This window comes from Condylura cristata, unplaced genomic scaffold (assembly GCF_000260355.1).
Source record: "Condylura cristata isolate star-nosed mole 26May11 unplaced genomic scaffold, ConCri1.0 scaffold00001, whole genome shotgun sequence".
Classification (NCBI taxonomy): Eukaryota; Metazoa; Chordata; class Mammalia; order Eulipotyphla; family Talpidae; genus Condylura; species Condylura cristata.
The window spans coordinates 50933094-50954971 of NW_004567102.1; the positions used below are offsets into that span (position 1 = coordinate 50933094).

General features: G+C 33.2%; 1 protein-coding gene across 1 annotated transcript in view; it reads right to left on the reverse strand.

Annotated features, from left to right (window-relative positions):
* The window catches only part of SEC63 (SEC63 homolog (S. cerevisiae)), a 67619-nt gene that overhangs the window by 12758 nt on the left and 32983 nt on the right, over positions 1-21878 (reverse strand). Inside the window, exons 4-16 of the mRNA XM_004673747.2 lie at positions 21623-21735; positions 18244-18305; positions 17365-17423; positions 15895-15945; positions 14131-14239; positions 11796-11890; positions 11557-11689; positions 10359-10451; positions 9451-9605; positions 7646-7793; positions 5078-5160; positions 2453-2512; positions 2076-2249 (exon numbers count right to left, since the gene is read on the reverse strand). Coding sequence (XP_004673804.1) covers positions 2076-2249; positions 2453-2512; positions 5078-5160; positions 7646-7793; positions 9451-9605; positions 10359-10451; positions 11557-11689; positions 11796-11890; positions 14131-14239; positions 15895-15945; positions 17365-17423; positions 18244-18305; positions 21623-21735 — 1335 coding nt within the window. The remainder of the gene's footprint in view (positions 1-2075; positions 2250-2452; positions 2513-5077; positions 5161-7645; positions 7794-9450; positions 9606-10358; positions 10452-11556; positions 11690-11795; positions 11891-14130; positions 14240-15894; positions 15946-17364; positions 17424-18243; positions 18306-21622; positions 21736-21878) is intronic.

Below are 21878 nucleotides of genomic sequence, written 5' to 3' on the forward strand. Positions count from 1 at the left end.
AGATGGCATGATTGTGTAATGGAGAAAATCTTATTTAAAATATCTATAAACAGTGACATCAATTCATCAAGAATCCTTAATACTAGGTCAGTATTTAGAAAGCAATTCTATTTCTGTACACAAATAAACACTAAAAAATGGATTTTTGAAAATGTCATTTGTAATATAGCACCAGAGAATATCAAAATACATAGGGCTAAATCTAATAAAGATGTGCCACACCTCTGCACTGTAATTATAAAACACTCCTGAGAAAAATTAAGGAAGATCCAAATTAATGAAGATAAACCATTATTACAAATACAAAGTCAATTTGTTAACGTATATTCTCCCCACATGGAACCACAGAGTCAATGCAATACTAACCTAATTCCAGCAGCTCTTTTTTGGTGGAAGTTATTGAGCTTATTGTAAAACTTTAGCTGTAAATGCAAACAACCCAAAATAATCAAGATAATTTTGAAGAAGTAAAGTAAGAGTTTAGTGATTTATACTACGAAATTTAGATTCTCATAAAAAGCTTAGTAAGAAGATACAATCATTAAAAGTGTGCAACACTGACCTAAGAATAAACAATAAAAGGCCTCCCTGATGGCACTGCGGTTAAAGTCTCACGCTATCAAGCAACCAGCAGCCAGCCACTGTGACAGGAGTCTGATGGGCATGAATTCGACCACTCACCAGGGAACTGACCCACATAGCACAACAGACCTCTCTTGTCTCGCCTGCTGCTCCCCTCAGTAGTGTATTTCAGTAGATCCAGTTGGTCTGCTCCCCACTCTGTCTCTAGTGAATTCTCCTACCCACCCCCATACCTGTAGCCTACACCCCAGTTTTTGTATGCATAAATATATAAAATCTTTTTTAAAAAATTGAACAAAAAGGTAAATGGAATGAATTAGATAATCTAAATAGATTTATTCATATACAATTATGGTCACTTGTTTTACAAGAAGTCACCATTGTAATTCAAGGAGGAAATAAGAGCTTTACAACAAATAAGTGATTAAAATCTCTATCTCACAGTATTCACCAAAATTCAAGATACATCATATAACAAGTAAAATAATAATACTTCTAGAAGAAAACAAAAATATTTTTGTGTTCTTGAGAGTCAGAAATGCCTTCAACAGGATACAAAAAGCACTATCCATGACAGACAAAGCAGACCTTATTAAATTTAGGAACTACCAAATACTACCATTAAAGAGTTAAAAAAAAAAAAAAGTTCAGAATGTGTAAGAGATTCCTACGAACTCATAAAAGAATCCAAAATTTTAAAAATATATATCTAAATGACCAGTAAGCTCATGAAAAGGCACTGAATACCATCGGTTGTCAGGTAAAAGCAAATAAAAACAATACAGAGATGCCACTTGAAATAAACCATAGTGGCTAAAATAATACTCATAAAATCAAAATCAAAAACAATCTTTGGTAAAGATATGAAACAACTTGATTCATATTTTACTAGTAGATGTTTAAAAGGGTGCAACTTTGGGAAATAGACTCAACAAATTAAACAGACACTTATTTGCAAAATCCAGCAATTCTGTTAGGAACATACCTAAAGGAATGAATGCCCACAAAATGGCATATACAAGAACTAAGCACAGCTGCTTTACTAATTAACAGGAAAAACGAAAAGCCCAAAATTCTACCAACCACAGAACAGAAAAACTGTGGTGCACTCATATAATGGGATGCTACACACAATACAGATGAATGCCATGAACATAATACTGAATGAAAACAGAATTCCACTTAAATGAAGTTCAAGAACAAAACTAACTGACGGTATTAACAGACGGGGACAAAGGTATGGAGGTAGATGGAGGAGTCACTGAGATGAGGCACAAAGGAGCTTTACGGAGTGCTGGTAAAGTGATTTATCTTTACCTGGTTAAGATGGGTATACATAGATAAAGGGACAGACAGGTCAATATACCTAAATATATACATTTATATTTGAATATCATAGGAATATGAAACTTCAGGCACTGTACACATATGACTTGAACATTTTAGTGCATATTATACATCAATAAAGACAACAGTGATAATAAAAAACTTACACTCCCAACGACTCCATTTGCCTGCTTTTGTCTCTGTTGCTTTAACTGCGTTAAGGGCACAGGTGTAGGTTTTTTTTTTAAAGGTTTCTTTTTTTTTGATTTAGTAGTTTTCTTGGGTCCTTTACTCTTCTGTTGCCATACTCCTTTTGTCCTATTCTTGTTAGTATCAGCCTGCTGTAAATTGAAACACATATATACATTCTGAAGGTAAAGCAACAGTTTCATTGGGGGAGTCATAGTAATTCTTGGGTAGAAATAACTAAACTAAAAATTTTTATAAATGAATTATTACTCCTTGACAGAAATATAAGTCAATCAGAGAACTACACTAAACATTTTTTTCACCAGGAAAGATAGGTAAGAAAACAAGCATTTACCCCATCATCTGCTGGCTGTTCCTCTGCAGCGCATATAGACTGTTCCTTTTCAAATACTTCCTAGAGGCAGTGACGAGAAAAACATGAAGTCTGTCAACCTATTTATACTGCCAGCAAGTTTGTTTTTTTTTTTAAACTGGTGAAAATTGAGGGGTGCCAGGATAGATGAGAAAGGAGACTTTTACCAATTACTAAATACTGAATGTGTGCAAATTTAACAATTAGTAAATAAAACTTCAGAAGTTATCTTCTGAAATTTCTCACATCTGTCTTGAATATATAAGTAGTCTACTTAAATTTATCAACATAATGACAAGATATATAAATTCATTAGTCAAAATTATTTCATAGTTCAAGTTTATTTATTCTAATAATAATCAGACATGACGAACGTTACATTATCTTCTAGCATTAAAACCTCTTAAGATCAATATCAGTTAATTGATTATTGTAATGATACTGTTCATTTTATCTGTAACTAAAAAGAAAATTCACATATCCTAAAGGCATAGCCAATCTTCTAATCCATTTAATCTATAAACTATAAATTTAGGACTTACATTCCAATATGAATCCACTTAGACTCTGTAGTAGATGATGACAAGTGATGTGCATTATTTAATAAATGCTCTGAAGTTATTGATGCTAACAAGTCATAGTACAGCTATACTCCAAACTGTTAGCCCAATTCAGGGGTTCGTCCCACTGGCTCCTTTTTAAACAAATTTTTATAGTAACAGAATCAAACCATGTGTGATTTCAGTAACTGCTACAGAGACTAGGTAGCATGTAAAACCTAAAAATATTTACTCCCCTAACGCCTATTGAAGAAATTTACCAACTCAGTCTAATTCTATCATCTCTGCTTCATTTCATTAGCTGGGTTCTAAGAGTAACTATATGAGGAGCAGATTCATACAAGAAATGGAAAATACATGTATCCGCTGCTTTTTGAAATGTCATTTAAAAAAACACTTTTCTTTTATTAAAGGCCTACATTAGTTTTGTTAACCAAAAGATGTCTTAAGAGGAGTTTTGCTTTTACAATAAAAGATGAAAAATAGAAAGTGTTTGGCATTAGTTTCACAACAAACTAAACTGTTCGAAAGAGAGTATGTAACCCACACAGCAAAGGTAGTCCACCAAATTCCCTCTCCAGGAGCTACTTTATTTAAGCTGTGTATTTATCAAATATTCCTGCTTTTACTATATGTTAATTTCACTTTATGTTTTATGTGTTATTTGATATAAGGTAGTAGATTTTTTTGCTTATCTGGAGTACACCAACATGTTCCATAAATTAATGATAACTCTCCTTTATTTTATGCCATTTTGGCTTACAAGAGGTTTCACAGAACTCTTGGATAGTGGGGAAGATCTACACTAAATTCTTACCCTTCACCCAAGGCAGTTTTTCTTTTTCTTCTACCAATTATCTTAGAAGTATCAATAGTCAAAGGCCAACTTATAATTTTTTTTTTTTATCATTTAGTGGGCTGAGATTCCAAACATGCTGACTAGTACAAATTTAATTCTAAACCCAATCCTGGCCACTGGTTTAAGATTTTTCTCTTCTCTCAGGAGGCACCTTTAATCCAGAATCAATGACACAAATACTCCCTTACCACTTGTTGCTACCATAAAATCAATATCTGATTTGATAAATACTACTACAAAAATATACATTGCCTACCACAGGTTTCAGAGCTGGATTTTAAATGCAATGTGCTCAAAATCCCAGAATAGAATAGGTAAAATCTATCACTAGCTGAGTAGTTATATACTATATTCTATATAGTATTAGACTAATACTGTATTTTAGTTAAAACAGTAAGTCATACAGTCATTTCCTACATGTTTTTCTATAGTGTAACTTGGGAGGTACAGTAAATACGTAACAGAAATTAAGATATCCAACACACAGGAAACATATAATATGATCAGTACACATATATATGCACTATAAAAGTCCACGTATTAAATACAAACATGGATAAAGATATGAAACCACATACACAGAACACACAGTCATCAGAGGCTGACAAGGAATCTCCTAAAAGAGGAAGGCAAGTGGGGAAGCCATGATGAAAACATCATCTATCTCTACATGCATAGGATATCTAACAGGGTGAAGCCTAAAACTGATAAGTGAGAGGACTTTAGGTGATTTCAACTCCATTTACTTTTCTGCAGTTTGAATTTTTTTCCAGATAGCATGATTTTTTCATAATAGGAAAAAATGTTATTTTACTACAACTTAAAACTTTAAAAAAAAGATCCAAGAGTAAATTCTCTAAAGAGCTAACTAAAAAGGAGTAGGTGATGAAATGATTTAATTAACATCTCTACAGCACTTTATAGATTAAGAATTATACCCACGTTACGTTGTTGTGTTACAGGCAATTAACAAATCACCAAAAATTCACCTGTTTGTTATCTAAGATAATGTGTATGTGTGAAAAATTATGAAATTGATATAAAATTTTAAAACAGCTAATAGAACTTGCAAAAATTAGATCTTGCTGCTATAACAGCTTTGTCTTTGGGAACATGACTTAAAATAAAAAAATATATAAAACCTTTAACACAGTTCCTAAAGCATAAAATTACAAGTAGGTTACTTACTGCCATTGTTTGCCTTGTCAATTTAACCAACACTGTAACTAAGGACCCTACTGTGATGTTGTTGCTGTCTTCATCATCCAATACTGTAACATGAAAGAAAAAAAAATGCTCCATGTCAATATAAACAATATAAACTTAACTTAGCCAAGTCAATTATGCACACTTCTGTATTTCCAACATGCCATATATTAAATTTACTCAACAAAGATTAAGTTATTGTTTACTCTGGATAAGGCTTTCCCATGGGCTTACTTAATCATTAAAATAGTTTTATGGGGAAAAAAATAGCATTTTAAACTATCATTATTATTATTTCCACTTTAAAGAAGCCGACACTCAGCAATAAAATAAAATGTTTAAGGTTACATATTAGCTGTATCAGCAATCCCAAGCTTGTTTTAAAACAAAGGTATGACTGAGAAATGCCATACAGTAGCCATACCATATTTAGTGATACTAAGATAGAGCTGTTACTCTATTAAACTGTACAAACATTACACTCATAAGATTTTACCTGTATGGCCAATGCCTATCTGTCATAAGGTAATTACAATTAATATTCCAAGCCACAATACAGAAATTTCTATTTTAAGGCAAAAAATTCACAATACTACTTACATTAAAAAAACACCTTAAAATATTTTTGTGAAGTTTTTATAATTGTTTAATTTTTTAAATCCATCCATTAATCTGTTAGTATTAAAATTGCCAATGTCTATTAAAATAAACTTAATACTAAAATAAATAACATTAAAATGAATTTTTTAAAGTTTTTTAAAAAATCAATGTAACATCACACCTATAATGGTATAGTATTTCCATAGATTCTATCTATGTTTTCTTCATGTATGTATTTTTTCCTACATGTTTTCTAAATTTACTATTTATTTTACAGAGTTAGACTATATACTAACATATCACCACTGGAAAAGAATGGTCTCCCAACAATTTAAAAGTGCTCTCTCCTCCATTACTAGCTATAAGGTACAATGGCTGGGCATCAAGAAAGGACACAATAGCTCTTCTTCACCTGGAAGTTTCCATTATCTCAGTCAAATCTGGGCTACCGATTTACCACTGTTGTACGAGCATGAACATTGTGACTTAACAGCTATATTAATGTCACTGCCACCTGACACTTTCAAATGAAGAGCACGTCTCTAAAAGTTCTCTTATTATATGTAGTCTCTAAACAACATGAAACCCACCATTCCCAGCACTAGATCAAGCAGTTGTCTCTTTCCCACTTCTATTAACTCTACTCTCTCTATTACTATACCACTCGTGTTACACATTTTGATAACACTGTAAAAATATAAAATAAACTGTTTATACAAGATACTGTAGACTAGAACACACTGTAATGTTTCCCAAGGGTATTAAATACTCTCACCTGACTTCTAATATGTGAGAGTATTTATTTTTCTAAGCAGCACATAACTTTCACGTTCACAAATATATCAGAGTATCTAAATTCCAAACTATATTTTTATTTAGTTTCTGATTAACTCGGAATGGTCCTGAATAAAGCACAGATTAGTGTTTTTAAAGTCTGAAAACTCGGGCTCACAAGGAAATTTCAATTCCTTATCAAAATGATCCCACAACTTTTTAGTACTTGCATCCTACGCTTCAGCCAAAATGAACCCTTTTTTTCTCAAACACCTCAAGTCTTAAGGAACCATTTATCTCTTCTCAGTTTCCACTAGAATAAAACCTCAATCAAGACATAAGCTTTGACTTATAACTGCTATCCCACCACCAAGGAGTGTCACTCAATAATTTACTGAATGAACAAATGGCACAATGCCTGTGTCATTCACTTACAGTCTGTTTCCTTGTTTTTAATTCTTATTTATGTACTATTTCCTCAACTAGATTTTAAGGCCTTAAAAACAGAAACCATCCCTAATGTATCCTTACATTCTTGGTAACACAAGAATGATCTCATAACAGTAACTCAGTAAATGTCACAGTTCAGAGCATTGTCACTATGAAGGAATGGAGCATAATCTCTAATCCTGTCACTGTTCTAAGACAGTATTATTTTGCTATTAAAATGGAAACACAGGATAATTACATAGGGAGAAAAATAATCTCTATTGTTACTTGACACAGACATAAAGTAGAGAGCTAAATCTAGATAAATACATGAACTGTGTAGCAGAGGACATGGTAATTTTCAAGTTTTCATTAACATAAGTAAGTTAGGCTCTGCAAATTCATTTTAGAACTAAGTAGCTATTTCTTTCATACTAATACATACTTCAAATGTCTTTCATTACATCTGAAAATCTCTTTCACCTCTTTTCATTGAAAAGTTAAGATATTGAAAATTGAACTACAGAACAAGAATCTTAATAAGGATAATAAGACTACCAATGTTCTCAAAATTACCAACCATACATCATTTTACATCATAACAAATCTGATAAGTAAGCCACAGTTCTATACAGTCTAACTAAAGTTATGTTATTTAATGAAATGTTTTGAGAACCTTGATTCAAATAAACATGAGCTGATCTATCAAAAGGGAACCAATGTTCAAGAAGGAAACTTCCCACTTACCCTGTGATTTTATGTCCATGGTAACATAAGGGAAACTCCCAAGGACAGCCATAACCTCTTCATATTTTTCATCTTCAAGGAAGTGTAGTAGATTGTTACGATCTGATTCTTTTAAACTCACCAAATCCTGAATAGTCTTAATTTTGTACTGAATTGTTAAAAATAGAAAGAAATTAAATCTCTCAGTCATAAAATTTTTTCACAAAAGTTAAATTAAAATGTTTACCACTATTAAATCTAGCAATTTTTAAAAAAATGTTAAAATTACATACATTTCAAACCAGCACATACAGCAGTATTTCCAGGCCTTCTTTCTAAGAAAACCTGAGTTTGAGTTTTGTTACTACAAAATCAGTGAAATTTTAAAGTAAAAAATGTTGGAGGAAAAAAAAAGGAGTACATTCTTATCGAATCCTGAGCCAATCGAGAACTACAGTCATGTGGTGTACTTAGTTTGTTGACCTTTATTTTCATTTTTTTTCTTTTTTTTATTACAAAAGTTTATTTTTACATCATTTTGAACATTTTTTTTCCATCTCGATTGTAATCCCCACGAGTTATTTTCATTTTTAATAATTAAAAACTTCAAGAATATGAATTTATCTTCAAGTACAACTATACCTTTAGGATTTTACCACGCAACAGTAATGCAGTGGCCTCATTTTTGTTATTTCCTAAACAGATATTATTGCAGTAAAAGTCATCTTGGCTAAATGGCTATTTAGGAGTGTTCTTTAATTTCCAGATTTTTGATGCTAATTACCAATTTTCACTTTCATCAACAGGTATTATTAGGTGATGAGGCAAGTGAAATGCCCTTTTTGGATTCTTAAGTTTTTAACTATGATTTACAATATGATCAGGTTTTTAAAAGTAACACAGTTGAAAGGACAGAGACTGCTCATGCAAAACTCTAATATACTTATTAATTCTACCTTCATATACTAAGAAATCCACTGTCTTTCCTTCTGCCACTTTGTCTACTGTATGGAAAGTAAAGTTTTAACATTCTACCAAAATTGCAAAATCATGCCATCTTTTTTCTTACATTTTTCCAAGCTTTTTACTACATATTTTATACATGTCTGCTATATCTTAAGATTCATTATCATGCTGGGTCTCCCTGCTTGTGCCAGGGGTTAAGTCTCAACACCATGAAGCAATCAGCAGCCACTGCAGCACAACTTCAATCTCCAACCAGTGAGCTACTGTCTCGCCCACTGCTCCCTCAGCAGCGTACTTCACTCAATCTGCCTGTTCTGCTCCCCACACTATCTCCTGTGATCCTCTCACCATCCTGTACCTCTAGCCTGTCCCCCAGTTCCTGTATGCATAAGAAAAACAAATCTTTAAAAAAAAGTCATTATCGTGTCTTCACTAAATGTTTATTTTCTAAATAAGAATTATATTTATTTGAACTACTTGTTTTTTGATTACTTAACTATTTTGTTCACAATCTACCAACAAACCATTACCTAACCTTTAAGGCACAAATGGAACAAAATAAAAACACACAGTTGTATCTTATTTAGTATGTTTATTTTTGGTAACATAGAGAAAAGAGTGTTAACTACTAAACAGTTATCTCAAAGTAAAACCACTTGTGAGGTTAATTTATTATAAATTAATTACCTTATCAAGAAAAGATTAACAGGACCGCTTGAGAGATCTATAATGTCCTAACACATACTAAGTCTAAAAGATTCACACTAAGTCTAAGAGATTCATAACTAATGCTAGAAAACTTCTCACTTAGGTGACAGGACAAACTGCTGAAAACAGACTTTAAAGTAGCAAAAAATTACCTTTTTATGATTGGAAACCCTCCTAAGATTGTCCTCTTCAATGTGAGGGAGCTGCAGAAGGGGAGATTTAAACTGCTGAAGGCCTTGTACAGCCATCTGGGAAAGCTTCATGCAGTTTTCTAGAGATCCCAAAGTTGGAGCACGAAACTCCCTTTCTTAGAAAAGAATAGGAAGAAAAGAAAACACAGGGCTGGACTTTTTATATGTTCAAAAATAAACAATTCATCACCAAAAACAAGATTCACACAAACATCCTTAACAGCTCAAATTTTAACACCACAATGTTGCTTTTCCCTTTGAAAAGTACTAAGATACTAGAAATATACAGACTAGGTCAAATACATCATCTAGCAACAACCATTGGTTTAACAGAAAAATTCTTTGTATCACATCCAAAACCAGTAATTACCAGACATTATTATCAGTATCAAGACCACAGGGAAACTATGCCAAGAACTGACATCACCTGTAACAACAAACCAGAGTCACTATTTCCTTTTTAACGGTCTCCTTTTCCATTACTCACCACAAACTCCCTCATTCTTTTCCTTCATACAAAAAACATGAATGTCAGGTGAACCATTATTATATCACTTAAAGGAATTATTTCAACTCATTGTAAAAAGTAAAAATAACTGAACCCTAAAATGTTCAGAGAAATGAAAAGGATATTTTAAATATCGGCAAGCAATAAATAACAATAAACTATAAAAGAATTAAAAATTACGTTAAAAAATATGAGCTGTGACACAGACTTACATAATGGAAAATGTAGAAGAAAACCCATGAACAAGACAGAAAAGCTGTATAGATAGAATTATTGTAAGCACCCATAAATTTTAAAACTACTAAGCATAATCTACATATCTTGCGTGAAAAAGTTCAGCAAAATTATGTTTGCTCCTTACCTTCACGTGTTCGGGCCATTATTATCAGTTGGCAAATTACATTAACCATTTCTTGAAGTAGAGCAGGGCACTTTTTTAACATAAATTGCTGATCTATAAAACAATAAAAAAAAAACTTAAATCACTTTACATTGGTAAATTTGTCACCTATAGTCCAACTTAAATTGTCCCACAAGTATTTCAGTACTCAGAATTTTAGACCAGTTTTTCCATTGCAGTATTAAGTCAAAAACCAGTTAGAAAAATCTAGCTCAGATGAGATGTTTCAAAAGTAAATTTTGTTAAGGTGTTGAACTTGTAAATTTATTCCCTATCTTTCTTTGGAAAAATCATAAATCTAAACTTAATCCAATTCTTACTATATTTAAAAGGTTTAAGAGTTTTTTATTGTGTACCTATGATTCATTAAGTATAATAGTCCAAAGACTGATAAAACTAACAATGAATAACAACTAAATGTGCAGAAAAGGAGGAGAAAAGAGTCAGGGAAGACTCTCTTGGTTATACAATTAAGACAATTCACTGGGGTTGGTAACAAAATAGTACTTCTTCATTCCATAATAAGCATACTATCCGTCACTAACTGCTGAGCATCAAAGCAGTTTTGTTTTCAAAGGCATACTTAAAGGGGAGGTGGAGTCACTGAGAAAGAACATTTATTCCCTAAAGCTAATAAACTTTCTTTTGAAACTTTAATTGAAATTCAAGTGAAGAAAAGATGAAGATCAAATCTGTGACACTGCTGTAAATTCTGCATCCCAATATGCTGCTTTTGAGAATATGAAGCTTCAAAGATGAAACAGACACTTGACTGGTAACCAATGATGAATGATAGTGAATGATGGTGGTGATGGAATTAATTGAGATACATGGCTTTGCAATCCATTTTTATCCTTCTCCCAAAAGTCCACCAAAATCCCTTTTTACAAGTCATTAGGAAACATTGTATAACGTGCAATTAACCAAACATTCCTTATATTCTCTCACCTCAAAATAGTAAATTTCACAATCTGCCAAAATAGATGTTTTTAAACCTTCAAGCTATTTGTGAAATAATTATGTAGCATAAAGACTTCTTTTTAAAAGGTCCTATAACAACTGTTGATTAAGCAGAAAAGAACAATAACAAAACACAACACCATAGCACCTAATTGTTTTTTGTACCAGTAAAACCCTGCAGGTATTAGAATCACAATACCTTCTTCAAGGGTCTCAGGAATTTTCATTCTTGCAAGATGAGATAGTAAAAGAACTCTGGCCTTTAGGCTATATGGACAGGTGAGTGGAGGCTCATTCTTCTTTAAATTAATGCTGCCAATTTCTCTGATTAGCTAGAGTAAATAAAATTAATTATTCAAAAATATACACTTAAAACATATTAACTTTTAATACTTTAATATATTAAATACTTTAATATATGTGGGAGATAGTGCTAACCTGAGGTATTAGAATATTATCTGTTGGTCTACTTGTGGCATCTTTATTGTATTGAGGATCAAATTCAGAGGCTCCAGCCAAAACCATGATAAGACCTAGGGAAGCAAAAGAACTAGAAAGGTTAAATGAATTTGCTCCCTGTTAATTTGCCCTCCTAAAATATTTCATTAATCCAACACTAAGGCAGTTTTCGATCATGCACGCTGCTGAAGTAATCTGAGCACTAGTAACCTAGTATTAATTCACCCCATCAAAAATCTCTCACTTCCTTTAAGTGTGTACAGTGTTACATTACCTATTACAAGTAAAAAAAAAAAAAAAACCTATATCAAATTAAGGACTCCAAAGTAACTAGTCATTAAAATCACTTTAAATACATCTATTTCTAGAGCTGAGCTTGTGTTCAACAGAAGTTTTCTATAGAGCATTAAGCACTCCATGAGATGCTAATAACTTACGTAAATTAAGGAGACACACTGTAATAAGGCCAAGAAATACTTGGATTAAGAAATACCAGGTTTTGGCCCTCCCTGGTGGCACAGCAGGTTAAAGCACGGCACTGAAAAGCTAAGGCCTCTTCAGCATGAGTTAGAAACCCACCTACCCGGGAGGTGACAATATGGCATGGCAGACCTCTCCTGACCACCCTCTGCTCCTCTCAGCAGTGTACTTCATCGATCTGCCTGTTCTGTGCCCCACTCTGTCTCTGGTGAATCCTCTCACCGCCCCTGCACCTCTGGCCTGTACCCCAGTTCTGTATGCACAAATAAATAAATCTTTAAGGAAAAAAATAATTAGGTTTCTTCGATGCCTAACTTCTTAGTATTGCATAAACTAAAATACACTGCAATATACAGAAAATTTTATTAAGGAGCCCTCGAGGATTTTTGGGGAAATGGGATTCTCTGAAATTCACATAATTCACAGCCAACATATTGGCATTACTGTCTATCCAAGCTGTGTAAGGACTAGCACTACAGTCATCACTTTATAGCAGGTATGGTGGTTTAGTGTACGTGCCCTACTTTCCACTAGCTAGCTAAATAACCAAGGGCTATATTCCTCTCTCTGGGCCTTAATTTCTTTATATATGTGTAACAGAAAGTAAGCAGACCAATGCCCAAGCTATTACTATCATCAAATGTTTTCAGGAAAACAACTCTTCCAAAGACAGCTATACAAATGTTGTCAATACTAGAATAACCAAGAATATGTAACCAAACTGAACAATGCTTTTCTGGCAAATTTGTGTTAAGGTTAACTACCATCCTCAGAAGTGAAACAGCAATCAAATCACTGACAAAAAAACTATACACATTCAAACAGATTACAAATATGAAATATTTTTAAGACAATAAATTTCTATATTGTTATTTTAATCCTGCATGAGGAAGCATGATGCATGTGCATAAGGGAGAATATCACTCACTTATTCTGCTGCAATTCATTCCTCAGAAATGTAAGGTCTGTTCACAAGGTCATATGATTCTAGAGTCCTTCTCATTACCAAGAAAGTTAGTAAAACTGACAAATTGTAATTATAGAAAACTCCATTTAGGTTTTGAAACAAACATGTATTTTCCAATGAGGCACAATTTAAAACGTGTCTTCATTTATTTTTAAGGATGGAATGGAAGATATTTAAGATTTCTGTAATGTAGTAATTCTAAAAAGCAGCCTTATATATTCCAGCGAAAAAACTTAAACCTTTTAATTAATTTTTGGGGCCTTATGGGATCAAACATTTAGGATGGTACTTTATTTTCATAAGATATTTTGCATTAAGATTCTGAGAATGAAACATGTTGTCAATTTTCTTCCAAAATACCCAAGACTTGTGCTTATTTTACTAAGATTAACACTGTATATAATGTACCAAATTAGAGTTTAGGAACCAGATTGCCTGGGTTCAATTCTACCTCTGTCGCTTATTATGTATCTGTAGGTTCAGTTTTTTCATCTATAAAATGTGCTTTAAAACAGCACTTAAGGGGATAAGGCAAAGATTAAATGATCTAAAACATATATAGTGCTTAACAATACCTGGCACATCAAACACTCAAAAAATGTTAACTAGCATTATTCCACTATTAGCCCACAATGAAGCTTTACCATACAATTTCTGATCTCTCTCTCTCTCTCTCACACACACACACACACAAATAAGTAAATGGGGAATAAGAAATATAGATCAAGAAAAGTGGTACAGTGCAGAATTTCCTGCAGTTTTAATTATAACAATTGAGTGTAAAACTGTTAAAAGGAATTTCATATCACCACCACATAAATGATGCAGAAAATTATCTAATATTTGCAGTTACTTAAATTTACTTACGTTTCATATCCATATTTCGGGTTTTATAAACAAAATAGGTATAAATCTGTGTTGTTCGTATAAGAATCTGGTCTCCACTGTACCGTATTGAACGATACCACCAAGAACCCTAAAAATACAAAATTAAACATGAAAACTATAGTAAATGTTAAATCTCATGCAGAACATGTTTTTTTTTTTTTTTTTAAGATTTATTTATTTATGCATCCTGGGGTACAGGCCAGAAGTGCAGGGATGGTGAGAGGATTTACCGTACACACAGCAGGGAGCAAAACAGCCAGATCAATGAAGTACACTTCTGAGGGGAGCAGCGGGTAGGTCAGAGAGTTCTGCTGCATGTAGGTCACCTCCGGGGCTGGCGGGAATTGAACTCATGCTTAAGTGGCTTTAGCTTCTTACTGCTGTGCTTGAACTGGCTGTGCCACCAGGAGGGCCCAAAACATGTTTATTTTAACACATTATTTATGATCCTTGAAGTCTAACCTACCTCACTACACATATATTACAACATTTAAGTTTAAATTAAAATTATTTGGAAACAAAATAGAAAGAACCCATTGCTATGGGCAACAAATAGCTCCTGACACATAGATGCCACTAATAAATAAGTGTAGGAGCAATTTTCAGCTGACACAAGTTATTCTATGACTGGATCCTCACAAAACAATTCCATGAAGTCAAGAAAGGTTAAACGATAGCCTCATAATTGCACTCAGAGGAACTATAAGATCAGAAGCAATACCAGTAGTCAAAAAGTGAAAAACAGTAAAATCATAAACTTTATAGACTTTCCGTATTAAAGTGTCTTTAAAAATAAGGTTATTTTAGGGCCCTCCCTGGTAGTGCAGCAGGTTAAAGCACAGCACTAAGAAGCTAAAGCCACTTCAGCATGAGCTTGATCCCCGGCCAGGGAGCTGACCCACATGGCACAGCAGACCTCTCCTGAATTAACAGGAGAACAGGTCTGCCTGCTGCTCCCCTCAGCAGTGTATTTCAGTCAATCTGCCTGTTCTGCTTCCCACTCTGTTTCTGGTGAATCCTCTCACTACCCCTGCACCTCTGGCCTGTACCCCAGTTCTGTATGCATAAATAAATATTCAGTTAAAAAAATAAAGGTTGTTCTGTATGTTGTTCACCTAGTCAATAAAGCAAAAATATTTGAAAGGAAAAAAACACTAAATACAGCAATGATTATCTTATTTTTTTTTTAAAAGATTTATTTATTTATTCATACAGAACTGGGGTACAGGCCAGAGATGTGGAGGGTGATAGGATTCACCAGAGACAGAGTGGGGAGCAGAACAGGCAGATGATCAAAGTACACTGCTGAGGGGAGCAGCGGGCGGGTCAGGAGAGGTCTGCCTCGCCATGTGGTCACCTCCGGGGCAGGCGGGAATCGAACTCATGCGGAAGTGGCTTTAGCTTCTCAGTGCAGTGCTTTAACCCGCTGCGCCACCAAGGAGGGCCCAGCAATGATTATCTTTAACAGAGAAATAGAGTAAAGGAAGATTTCCATTTTAAACTCTAAATAGACCTGTATTATCTTAGTTGCTGAGTATAACTTTTGGATGGGGAGTAGATATTCTTTAACATATTCAAGTGATGTCACCTTTAGAAGTCTTTTAAAGTATAGTTGAATATAAGATTCTTAAATCAAGAATTAATAGATTATATTCTAGTCAAATTACAACTTTATGTGAATTCACCAAAATATGCCATAAAGTCTTTTTCTAAATAAATGCTGATAAAAGAATTAGAACTTACCACAACAACTGGAAGGATAACCATGAATGCCAATCCATACACAAGCAAAACCTAGAAATGAAAAAAACAACACAATTACCTATCATCCATTAACACTAATTTTGAACTTATGATACATGAACCTCTATAAAAAGGACTCTTATATTTCTCTTGTTCTTCTTCACAAGGCAATTGGACCTGAGAATTACTAAGATAATTCTCATTATCAAACACTATAAGCAAGGTCTCATTATTATTTTCTTTTGCAGACAGGGAGCCTGCAGCACATATATGTTACACAGCTCTAGCAGGTTGCACAGCTAGAGACCATGCTCTTATCCATTATACTAAATCAACTTGCTATATACTGATATGCTAATGGTAACAGCTCATCTTATAAAATTATTGTTCATAATTGAATTATGAAGTTTTACAGATTATATAAATTTGGATGAATAAAAATATAGAATCCATAAAGCCTATAATCCATATAGTCTACAACAGGGAACTGCCAGCCAGGTACTTGCACATCCACTCTAGCTACAGCCTGGCAAGTGGTTACTGCTTTTGTAGTAAATGACAAAAACCTAGTTCCTTTGCCTAAGTATCAAGGGGCTACTTCATAATCTCCTGTTTGTAAGTAATCTCTATTGATCTTAGATTTTCTCTTGAAATATCTCTACTGCTTGAACCCCAAACCCAAGTGCTTTATTAGTATTTTGAGTAACCCTGAACATTATGATAAACACTGATATATAGCAATTACTGATTCTTCAAGCTAATGAATATTAATCTGCCATAAAATAATACCTAATAGCCACATGATGGCTATATATGGATTTTGGTTTTTATTCATTCAAAGAAACATTTCTAGATCATTATTTTAAAGGAAGTTTAAGTAGGAAATCATCTATTCCTGAACAATAAGATAACTGTAATATCTTAAAGTTGCAGCATCTATCACCAATTGAAGGTTAATATCCTACCATCATCTGATGTCCAATTACCTTATGAGTAGCATATGGAATATACATCATTAATTTAGCAAACAAGTAAAATTAATTTTGCCATATAAAAATGAAAAGAAAGGTAATTTAAACATTGTACTGCTTAGAACAGAGGCAAATTTCATTTTTAAAAAAAAGGTAATTCCCCAATCACAACTTTAAGGCTTTAAAACTACATTTACAATAGACTGCCCCAGCCCCCAAACTAATACAGGTCTGCCCCATTATCTATGAAAGTATAGAACATGATGCATACCTACACACACACACATAAACACACACACATACCATGGTAGGTTATTTTGGAGGCCTGGGAAAACTCAAAATCTTTTTCATATAAATTAATGGCAATAATGTTACCGATATGACTGAAACCTGCACCAAATCATACCAAAAAGAAAAAGATCTACCATTCAATTTATAATTCTCCTTATATTACCAAAATGTCAAACATGTTATGATGTATTTTTTATCACTGACTCACCAAAATTGAATTTTTCTGGTCAACTATCCAAGCTGGTAAAGCAATTCCAAAGCTTGTGGCTAAAACAAGAAGAGAATTTGTTAAGTCCTCACATCCAGTTTATTTATATCCCAAAATTTTGCCTCTTCCCCACAAAATCCTGAGAAAGTGTGTCTTACTATGTGTCCCCACTACACAGAATATGGTTCGCATCTGAAATTTCAAATTTTTCTGTAAGAGGTGGGAAAAAAACCCTTTCATCTACACAAATTCCTTCCAGAATAATCTAAAGTCTTTGTATGTTCTGAGGGTATGCAAACACCATGAATATATTTAAAGTCAGTAGAAAGCTTATTTTTTCACCCAATTTTTATCAACTAACTGGAAATGATGAATAATGATAGTGGCCACTCCTCCTTCCAAATCAACCTAAGTTTAATCTTAACTAGGCTCTATAAATAAAAAATTAAAAATTAAAAGGAACTTAATTTACATAACTAACTCTGAAGCCCTGTGGTTGTAATTTTACTATTCATAAACCCTAAATATCCAAATATTCCTTCCAATCTAGTTCAACTTCACAATATTATGCACATCCCAGTTTTTTTTTTTTTTTTAAGATTTACTTATGCATACAGAGCTGGGGTACAAGACAGAGGTGCAGGGACCATGACAGGGTTCACCAGAGACAGAGTGGGGAGCGGATCAGGCAGATTAGCGAAGTACACTGCTGAGGGAGCAGTGGACGGGTCAGGAGAGATCTGCCACGCCATGTGGATCACCTCCAGGGCCAGGGATTGAACTCACACTGAAGCGGCCGCTTTGCAGTGCTGCGTCCTAACCCACTGAACCACCAAGGAGGGTCACAACCCAGTTTTTATTAACCACCACTTAACACACCTTGAGGTCCATCTGGATTGCCAAACTCTTCCCAATTTTTCCGGGACTCTTCATCAGTTAAACTAGCATGAAGATAACAAAGTTGAATAATTAGAAATTCAATTCTAAATAAGTACTTATGTATGAAAAATCCATTAACTAACCAACTCATTTCTTAAAGATTTTAAAGAATTAAGAAAAATCTTTCCGAAATCAAAGGGGTAAAGGGAAAATAAGAAATTCTGCATTAGCAGAAAATGCTAATTATTGAGAGCCTTGATACAAATTCTTGTCTGGTTTGTGACTTCTCACATTTAGCTGGCTCAAGTCAGAAGAAACTTCTACATTTTCTGAGAAGAAAAGGGTAATAGGTGAGTTTATTTTTTTATACAGTTTCCAAAATTTCTTCAGTAAGCATGATAAATACCTTATATATATATACACACACATATATATATAATTAATACATAATGATAGCTCTTTCCAAAACTAGTACCACATCCACAAGGTTCAAGTGAACAAGACCTGTAAAAGCTCCACTGCTATAGAAAAGATCATTTGCACTGTGCTGAGATCCCAATTTTCTCCTAAGTCATCTGCAATTGGGACTAGGAAAACACCTGCTAAAACAATTGCTTCCTAACTCAAGCAGCATGAAAGTGAGTGACATTTTTAAGACATATGATAAATATAACTTCCTACATGGCCAATGGCTCAAGGCACAAAATAAAGAGTAGTTTTATTACAGGAACCAGGATAGATACTTAAAATTTTTAAAGAAAATTTTAATTCATCATAAACTTTTAATGTTGAAGAGAATGGAAATCACACACACACACACACACACACACACACACACAAAATGAACCAATAGTATGATAGGAAATGCATTCTTACAAATCAAAAGGCAAAATATGTATTTATGTCCAAATTAATTTTAGCTACATATCTAGTTCCCAGAACATACACACTTAAGATGCGATGTAACTTCTATTCAACAAAGTTCCCAATTGAAAGAGACAATACAGAAGTACCTTTTTTAAAAAGTTAAATTAAAAGTATACATTAATACTTTAATGATCTCAAAATATTTACAACAAACTGATTTGATTATTTGGAATGTGTTCCTTGACATCTTTAATCCCTTATCCAACTGTATATCCACTTACACAATCTGACTGAAGGCCACAGGAAATACAGAAGTCAGTGAAATATATTAGAGGTTGCATATTGATATAAGGAGTAGTATGCTATGAGTCTTTTCTTCTAAGGGGGGCATATTTCTAAATATATTTTACCCTGGCTTCCCCTACACAATTAGCCAACTTAACCCAGAGGTTTAGCTACTGCTTCTGTCAAAATTCTATCCTTTAATCTGAATGTTTTCCCCAACATAGTTCCACTCCTTCAGACTCCCTGATGATGCCAGCGCAATAAACTGCTTTGTTCTTCATACAATGACCTCAGATTTTGCAAAATAAAACACTACTCACATCAAAGAAGACAACTTATTTTCAACATATACACACACCCTTGCTTATAATTCCATTAAGAAATTCATTAAACCAAGTTGTATAAGCACTATGTCACATACACCATATGTATACTCAATCAAATAAAGGAACTAACTTTTCAAAGAGCCAGGCAACAAAGCAACCAATGTTTACTGATTAGTATTTTTATTTATCACTACTCCTAATTTAGTACTTAAGAGCTGTATGATTTTAGTATGACTCATACCTAATAAATTCAAAGAAACAGGGTAAAGGGGAAGAAGGGTGGCAGACTATGTAATATATCCTATTACAAATATATAAAACCTATATTCCTTTTACCCTGGAAAAAAAATGCATTCATACTATGTATATATATAAATCCAATATACAACTCAGGGATTCCAAATTATAAATCCTGATCTAGAGAATGCTTTCACTAAATTATAGGTGAGTGCCCCTTTGTAGGGATTTATGAAAACACATTTTTAAAAATTAAAATAACTTTAAGGTAATGTCAGTTAAAATTTAGTATGAAGAAGTGGAAATACCCAGCTTGTTTCTTAAAATGAACATATAAGGAAGAGAAAATATCCTGAAGAATTGGAATGAATTCTAAAAGATTCCACAGGTCAAAGTCTAGAACTTTATGCCAAATGTTACTTGAGTTTAATGAGAACTTCAACTCTATCACTCAGAACTTGTTTTTAGTAGTTGCACATCTTTATATAATCTAGTTATACTTGCACAATTTACATGTTCTCAAAGTTATAGGTCCTCTTCATTGCCTGACAGACCATTTTACATACAAAACATTTTCTAACTTCGTTCATGTAACTCACATAAAACCAAAGCTATTATTCATCTGCAGTTATTGAATAGTGATCATGTCACAAATAAAATTTCTAGCAACCTGAGAACAAAATCATGAACTTGAAAACGTTACAATACCTGAAAACTGAGATACTGAACTGAACAACTGTTCCAAACATACTAAAATTAAAGCTACTAATTAAATAATTTTGGTTATCTGATTTCCTCTGGAAATCTTCAGTTCTTAAATTACCTTAAGACAGCAACTAAGGCACAGCAATTCTTGTGCAACAAGAGTAAATGCTTGAAGGAGACACGCTGAGAAAAGGGGGAAAGAAGACACCAACTGAAAGACATCAATCTGGAGGACATCTGTTGTGCAGAAAAGAAAATACAGTGCACACTTCAGAAGCTCCTGAAGGCACTTTTTATTGCAGAATCATATTCATATAGATAGTAAGTGGTCCAAAAAACTGGGAGAAGAGACAGGCAACATACTTTACTAATAAGCACAGTAACATTCCCTAAAACTTTTTTCATAAAACAGGTCAGTTTCTCAGTTCACTACCATGTTGGAGTATCCTATAATTTACCTGTATTTTTTAATTAGCTCACAAAATTATAGTTCATTGAGTCCTCAAAATTCACACCTTATCTTTTTACTCTTTAACATAATGATTGTGTGGGGCTGCACCTCTTACAAGTTCTAATATTATACTCAAGAAATAACTGCTTTTAATTTTACCTATTGCACCCTGGCTCCCCAAAATAAAACAAGCTACACTGTCATGTAAAGAAAAAAAAAAGACATAAAATAATAAAAAGCCTAGAGATGAAAACAAAATATATTTTCTTCTAATCAGGATGCTTAGAAAATAGTTCAATTCACATAGCACTTACTATTTAATTTAACCAACTTCACAGGGCAACAACATGACTTTTCTAGAGTGTCGGGTAACTCCTTAATAATAGGTTCAACATATGGGGGTCAACAGTTAACAAAAGGTATATAGAAACCATTTTAGTTACTATTTTACCTAAAAAGAAAACTATATTTACTACTCTTAAAAATTTGAAATGCATCTTATACTTACGCAGCATAAGCTTTTGCTATCCTCATGAACATAACTTCATCACCACCTTTATCTGGATGATATTTAAGTGACAACAAACGATACTGTTTCTTAATTTCTGCTACTGTTGCCCCCTATAGGGAAAAGCATCATGTTAATCAAAATACCCACAATGCTATAAAAATTTATATAATAACTTTATATATAATAATTTTGAATTTAAAGTATTTTAAGTACAATATTTTCAGAAAAAGAAAATGAAGGTTTTATCATGTAT